The sequence below is a fragment of the Pogoniulus pusillus genome, chromosome 41, assembly GCF_015220805.1.
Source record: "Pogoniulus pusillus isolate bPogPus1 chromosome 41, bPogPus1.pri, whole genome shotgun sequence".
Classification (NCBI taxonomy): domain Eukaryota; kingdom Metazoa; phylum Chordata; class Aves; order Piciformes; family Lybiidae; genus Pogoniulus; species Pogoniulus pusillus.
The window spans coordinates 5,731,880-5,738,682 of record NC_087304.1 but is presented as its reverse complement, the minus strand read 5'-3'; the positions used below and the strand labels follow the sequence as shown (position 1 = coordinate 5,738,682).

Sequence of the window (6,803 nt, the reverse complement as noted above, 5' to 3'; positions counted from 1 at the left end):
CAGAGTTTAGTGGCCGTGGTGGGGTTGGGCTGACAGCTGGATGATCTCAGAGGACTTTTCCAACTGACACAACTCTACTAAATCCTGCCCCAGCAGCTGTGCCAGGGCCCTGTGGTGCAGCTGGGCAGTTGCACTGGGGCAGGCTGGCGCAGAGGAACACTGTCAAGTGGTTCTGCCCATTTCCTTAACTCCCAGGAGTGTTTCCAGCTTCCCACAGCAGCCTCCCTATTCTCCACAGGCCACTCATGCCACACTTAAACAAACCACCCCAGGCAGCTACTATCATTTGGGGTGAGTTCTGTATTATTTATGTTTCCTTCCCCTCCCCACCAGGAGTTGGGCCCGAAGCAAACAGCCAAGCTGTGGTCGATCCCATCCCTGCTCCCACCCAGGACTCACTGCTCAGACCTTTGCTCCTGTCCCTGCTCTGGGGGGGGTCCCCTGCTGAGGGTCTCCAGCCCCAACAGGCAGCGCTGGAGCCTGTTTGAGGTCCCAGGAAACACCATCCCTTGTCCCAGAGGCTGAACCGCAGCTCAAACCAAACCCTCCTCTTGTCCTGTGTTTAAATCCGGCTGCTCAGAAGCTCTCGGGGCACCCTCCTGTCCCCCACCCTGGCATCACCACTGAGTCAGCCCCGGACCTGCCATCCCCTCCCCCCCTCCCCGGGCCTGCAGCCGCTGCCTTCTTCCACCCCAGGATTCTTCCTCTGTTCCTTCTCTTTCAGTCTCGGGAGACCCTGAGCCCGATGGGACCCACGCGGTCCCCACACGCAGCTTTGCTCCCTTCCTTCTCCCCTTTCCACTTGGAGGCAGCCGTGGAGACCGGGCCAGGAGGAGCGGGGCCCGGGAGTCCGCCATCGAAGGCTCTGGAGCGGATACCGACAAGTAGCTGGGGGCGAAGAGGGGCTCCGGGCTGGACGGGGACTCTCCGCCTTCGCCCCCGCCGCGCCCCGCACCTGCCCGGCCCCACAGCCCGGCCCCGCCCGCTCCGTGCCCGGCCCGCGGGCGGGGGCATCGGTTGCTGGAGCCGCCCCGTCCCGTCCCGCCCCGCCCCGCCCGGACTTTACCTCCCGGTCGGGCCCGTGCCATTCCGGGCCATGTGAGCACCGGGGTCGGGCCGCGGGGCCGCTACCGGCAGCGGGATGGAGCGCAGGAAGGTCTTCGTGGTGCTCGACGTGCTCTGCTTGGCGGTCGGTGAGGGCTCAGTACCGGCGCCGGAGCGTCCCCGGGTCCCTCCGGTGGGGCTGTGCCGCGGGCTGGCGCTATGTTCGTGGGTGGTACCGGGGGTCCGTGGTCGCCTGGCGCCGCTGCCCGGGCCAGCCCGTTGCCAGCGCCGTGGGGGCCGGGTTGGGGGCAGCTCCGGAGGCACCTGCCCGGCCCTGTTCTGGGAACCGGGGCCCCTTCGTGGCGGCGCGGACGGAGGCGGCGGGACCAGGCGGGAGGGAACCGTCGCTTTCCCCGGGACCACCGGGCACGACAGAGGGTCCCGTAGTCGGGATGCCTTTGGAGGCGAGGGCGCAGCGCCCCGGGGACGTGCCCCAGTGGCAAGCGGGGGACCCTCGGGCGGGTCCGGCGGCCTATCCCCGGGATCGGAGCCGGTTCCAGGCCGGGAAGGCGGCCGGCGGGGCCCCGCCGAGCTGCTCGGGGAGGTTTGTTTCCTCCTGCCGCTGCTGCCCTGGCTGCCTGCCCGCCGGGCCGGGCCCCGTCGCTCCGCGGGCGGACGGACGGACGGAGCGGGACTAGAGGCTCCGCAGCCCCGGGCGGGGGGTTTCGGGGTACTCCTTTTCCCGGGGCTCAACACCACCCCCGCCACACACACAACCCCCCCGTCCCCCCCGGTGCGGGTAAACGCCCGTTTCTAAAACAGACGCTGAGAAGCACCTAATTAGGATGGGCTAAAAATAAAGACCCAGGTCGTAATTTCAACCGGAGCCTCCCGGGCCGGGAGCTGCTTTCTTGAGCACCGGTGGGGAGCGGCCGGTTCCTGTCTGCTCGGGACGCGTTTCCTTGCCGGTGCCTTTATTTTTAGCGGAGCTTTTTTTAGGGGGGGGGGGGGATGATGAAATTATCCAGAAGGGAAAGTTGGTGTCTAATTTGAGCTGCAAATGAACGTCTGAGGTGTACGCGGAGGCGTCTTGGAGCCACCGGGCACCGGCTTCGCTCCCCACCCCCCACCCCCAGCCTCCTCCCCGGCCCCGCCGCTACCACCCCTCGGAGAGGGGCGGGGGAAACCGGGACTAGTTCCTCGTTAGGCTGAGCGGGACAGTGCGGGAGCAGCGGGCCGGGGACTCGCTGTCGTTGTCCCAGCTCTGCCGGTGAGCGCCGGAGGCGGTGGGTCTGGGCGCGGGGGGTCTCCCGGGGGCGGGCGGGGACAAAGGTGCGTGTTCCCGGGAGACGGCGGAGGTCGGGCAGGCGGAAACCGCTGGGAAAGGCGGAACCGGGAGCGAAGCCTGAGCTTAAGGTGGACCGAGGGGCCGCGCTCGGGGAAGAACGTCTCGGATCCGGCTGCGCCCCCGCGTCCCCCGGCAAGGGTAATCCCGGCCCTGCCCGGGCTGCTCCGGCCGCGGCTTTGCGGGCAAGAGGTCCCTTTCCAGCGGGGGTTTGGCACCCCTCACCCCAAAACATCTCTCTTGCTCTTGGGGCTGTCCCGTCCAGAGTTGTGCTGTAAAATGCCCATGGTCAGAGCTGGGACATCCTGGGTGGCAAAGCCTGGACTGAGTCAGCTGATCCCAGCATCTATCCAGAGCCCTGCCAGGAGAGAGGAGAGGCTGGCATGGGGCACCAAGAGGGTGGGAAGCCAAGTGCCCTGGGGTCTGGATCCCCCACCAGCACCTGCAGGCGGTGCCTCTCCTGGAGCTGGTGTGAGGGTCCTGCTGGGAACACCTGAGGCCTGGGTGCCCTTTCATGCTGTTCAAGAGGCTTGCAAGATGCCTGCACTCATCAGCCCAAGTGAGCTGCATCCTCCTAGGCCAAATGACCCTGGGTAGTGTGAGGAGAAGGTGCAAGACCAGCTCCAGGCTCTTGCACCAGACCTTGTGACTGCAGTGCCTGGGAAGGAGCAAGACAGCTGCGTGGGCTCGGCAGGTGCCCGTCTGTGGCCTTCTCCTGTATTATCTGAGTGCTGCAGGCAGCTGTGAGCCCTGATAGAGCCCTATCAGTGGTGGGGCTGGTGGGTGCATGACCTCCCTCCCTCTGTTTGGTGGCCCAGGACTGTGTCCCCAGAGGAGATCCCTCCTCAGCAGTGGGAGCAGAGACCCAGGGATATGTATGGGGATATGGCTCTGTTCTGGGTGCCTATGTGGAGCCCATGGCTGAGTGTCTCCAGTCCTCACCCTCCCTCTGCCTTGCAGCATCTCTGCCCTTTATCATCCTGACGCTGGTGAACTCCCCCTACAAGCGAGGCTTCTACTGCGACGATGACTCCATCCGCTACCCCTACAAGGCAGACACCATCACCCATGGCCTCATGGCTGGGGTCACCATCACCTGCACTGTTGCTATTGTAAGGAAGCACCATTCCCTTCCCTGGGGGGGGGGGGCAGGGGCATCCTGGCACATTGGATTCAGGAGCTGGGTCCCAGCACAGCCCACCTCCAGGCCCCCAGCAGTGCAACGAGCCCCTTAGGTTGAGCCCTGCTTTGCCGAGGGTTAGGGTGGTGGAATCCATATCCTATGGGGCTGGTTCCCTGCAGGGAGAGGGCTCCTGAGGCAGCTGAGTGCCAGGAGCTCCTCTACAGCAGATCAAAGAGAGGAAGCCTCCTGTGCTCCTGGTGCTGGGGAACTGCTCGGTAGCGCCAAGACCCTCACCCTTTGCTCCTCGGTGCCCTCAGATCTCAACAGGGGAAGCATACCTGGTCTACACAGAGCGTCTCTACTCCAAGTCAGAGTTCAACAACTACCTGGCTGCCCTCTACAAGGTGGTTGGGACCTTCCTTTTTGGGGGAGCCATCAGCCAGTCCCTGACTGACCTGGCCAAGTACATGATCGGTCGCCTCCGGCCGAACTTCCTGGCCGTCTGCAATCCCGACTGGTCCAAGGTGAACTGCTCCATCTATGTGCAGCTGGAGAACGTCTGCCAGGGGGAGAGCAGGAATGTCACCGAGTCCAGGTGAGCCCTGGGGCCACAGCATGTGGCCAATCTACCTGCTGGGCTGCTGGCAGCCCGAGATGGGTCTTGATGTTCCGCCACAAGGCAAAGCTTGCAGAGCAGGTTGGGGCTTGCAGGGGTCCAGGTGGACACTCTGGGCTTGCTGCCCTGGCCTGATCCATGTCTTTTACTCCACAGACTGTCCTTCTACTCTGGGCACTCCTCCTTTGGGATGTACTGCATGATGTTCCTGGCGGTAAGTGCCATGCCCCGGGCAAGCTGTGGCTGCAGGAAGGTGGAGAGCCCCCCATGGCTCTTGTCCCCTAGGGCACAGCAGTGCTCTGAGTGCTCTGTTATCAGGCTGGTGACTGCTCCCCCTTTTGTTCTCCCTGCCCCTCCCCAGCTCTACGTGCAAGCCCGACTGGTGGGCAAGTGGGCACGGCTGCTGCGCCCTACCATCCAGTTCTTCCTCATCGCCTTCGCCATCTACGTGGGCTACACCAGGGTGTCCGACTACAAGCACCACTGGAGCGACGTCCTGGCAGGGCTGCTCCAAGGGGCTCTCATTGCCGTCCTCATTGTGAGTGTCCCTTTTTTTTTCTGCCTTGACCCAACGCTCTGCCAGGCTGCCGCTGGCTGCAAGCTCAGCCTTCCCCAAACCCTCCTTGCCTTCTAGGTCCGCTACGTCTCTGACTTCTTCAAGCCCCGTCCCCCGCGGCCGTGCGGCGCCAAGGACACGGAGCGCAAGCCCAGCGTGCCGCTCACCATGGGCGAGCCTGACTGCAATCACTACAGCTACCGGGGTGGCCCCTGAGCCGGGCACCCTGCTGCCAACCTGCCCCTCACCGCGCACCGCTGCCGGCACCAGGGCGTGGGGATGCTGGCGCCGCCTTTTAACAGCTGGCTCCACCGAGGCTCCGCTGCCTCAGGTACCCAGGGGACAGCCCTCTCCATCCCCCGTTCCCATCACCCGCCCCACCCTCCCCAGCTCGCCGTGGTGCCTCTGCCTGCCAGTCTCCGGTGATCTCCAGCGCCCTGCCCATGGGAAGGGAAGGTCCTCGATCCCTTGTGCGTCTGAGTCATGCTCCAAGGCTGCTGTCCCAGCCCTTCACACGGCGGGGAAGGGCGGCACGTGGGGGCGGATTTATTGGGCTGGCAGAGTGTGCCACGCAAACTCATCGGGAAGTCTGAGGCTGCCTGTGTATTATCCCTGTCAAATTACCCAGCCTCACGAGTGCAAATCCTCGCAAGCAGAGGGGGGAGGAGGACAGCTGCTGGGCTAGCAATACTTTTTTGGAAAGGATTAAAGCAATCCAGAGCTCTTCTCTGTTCCCTGATTACCCTGAAAAGCAGCCCTGGCTGCCAGCAGCTGCTGTGAGCAACGGGTGCCCAGGCAGGCTCCTCTCTGGGTGGTACCTGGTGCCGCGGCGCTGGCAGCGAGGGCTTGCTGCACCCTGCCTGCTGCACGCCTGGCTTGGGGTGAGGGATGCTGGAGCCTTTGTCTCTCCTGCAGCTTTAGCTGATGCTTTAGAGGATGCAGAGGGGAAAGGGGGATGTTTTTTCTGTGGTAAAGGCAAATAAAGGGAGGTGTGGAGCTGGACACAGGACTCCCAACTCCCTGGGAAGGTGAGGAGTGGGCCACGGTGCGGTCCCACCGCTGACACGTAGCTGCCTCCAGCACTGCAGCACTGAGGGCCTCTTCTTAAACTACAGTTTCATTATGATGTGTTTTTGTAAAGAAAAGTGTTCTTTTTTTTTAAATTAGATCATCCTTAAAGAATGTCTGTGTCAGGCCTCTTCTCTGACTCCGTGGATGCTCCTGGCCTTGCAGGGGATGGACTCGATGTCTTCAGGGTTTGCTTTTCCCAGGGGCAGAAGGGGTCTGGAGCCCCTTGCCAGCAGGGAGGTTTGCTGTAGGAGTCTGTCAGGGCTGCTGAGCCACCCTCCCAAATCCTTTGGAGAGGCCTTGAGTAGAGCTGATGGGAGCAGCATCCTGCCATGGGAAGGAGAGTGGAGATGAGGCTGGCTGGGCACCCCTCAGGCACACTGCCACCTGGGGGGTCCCAGCTGAGGGGAGGCTGAGCATGAGCCAGCAATGTGCACACGTGGCCAGGAGGGGCAATGCCATTCTGGGGTGCATTAGAAGGGCTGTGGTTAGTAGGTCGAGAAAGGTTCTCCTGCCCCTCTGCTCTGCCCTGCTGAGGCTGCGTCTGCAGTACTGTGTCCAATTCTGGGCCTCTCAGTTCAAGAGGGACACAGAACTGCTTGAGAGGGTCCAGCACAGAGCCACAAAGATGCTGAAGGCAATGGCACAGCTCTGTGAAGAGGAGAGCCCGAGGGAGCTGGGGCTGTGCTGCTGGGAGCAGAGGAGCTGAGAGGTGACCTCAGCAATGGCTCTAAAGATGTGCAGGTGAGTGGCAGGAGGCTGGAGCCAGGCTCTGCTGGGTGATGCCCAGTGCCAGGCCAAGGGCAATGGTGGAAGCTGAGGCAGAGGAAGTTTCTTTTAATCATGAGGAGGAATTTCTTCACTGTGAGGGTGACAGAGCACTGGAACAGGCTGCCCAGGGTGAGTTGTGGAGTCTCCCTCTCTGGATGTATTCAAAACCCACCTGGATGTGTTCCTGTGTGATCTGGTGCAGGAGATGCTGCTCTGGCAGGGGGTTGGAACTGGGTGAGCTTTGGAGGTCCCTTCCAGCCCCTGGCACTCTGTGGCTCTA

The 6,803-nt window shown here is 63.0% G+C and overlaps 1 protein-coding gene across 1 annotated transcript; it reads left to right on the top strand.

Moving 5' to 3' along the window:
• Positions 1-1,040: 1,040 nt before the first annotated feature.
• On the top strand, positions 1,041-5,866 carry PLPP2 (phospholipid phosphatase 2). The gene is made up of 6 exons (XM_064174996.1): positions 1,041-1,193; positions 3,350-3,501; positions 3,830-4,107; positions 4,285-4,342; positions 4,490-4,666; positions 4,763-5,866. Exons 1-6 carry the CDS (start codon positions 1,142-1,144, stop codon positions 4,898-4,900), a joined length of 855 nt encoding a protein of 284 aa, XP_064031066.1. The 5' UTR covers positions 1,041-1,141; the 3' UTR covers positions 4,901-5,866.
• The last annotated feature ends 937 nt before the right edge of the window (positions 5,867-6,803 follow it).

Excerpts from the sequence above, each read along its gene's own strand:
- PLPP2 (XM_064174996.1), top strand. The coding sequence starts at position 1,142 with ATGGAGCGCAGGAAGGTCTTCGTGGTGCTCGACGTGCTCTGCTTGGCG. Across the intron at positions 1,194-3,349 it reads CGTGCTCTGCTTGGCGGTCG|CATCTCTGCCCTTTATCATC; the intron begins GTGAGGGCTCAG and ends TCTGCCTTGCAG. Across the intron at positions 3,502-3,829 it reads TCACCTGCACTGTTGCTATT|ATCTCAACAGGGGAAGCATA; the intron begins GTAAGGAAGCAC and ends CGGTGCCCTCAG.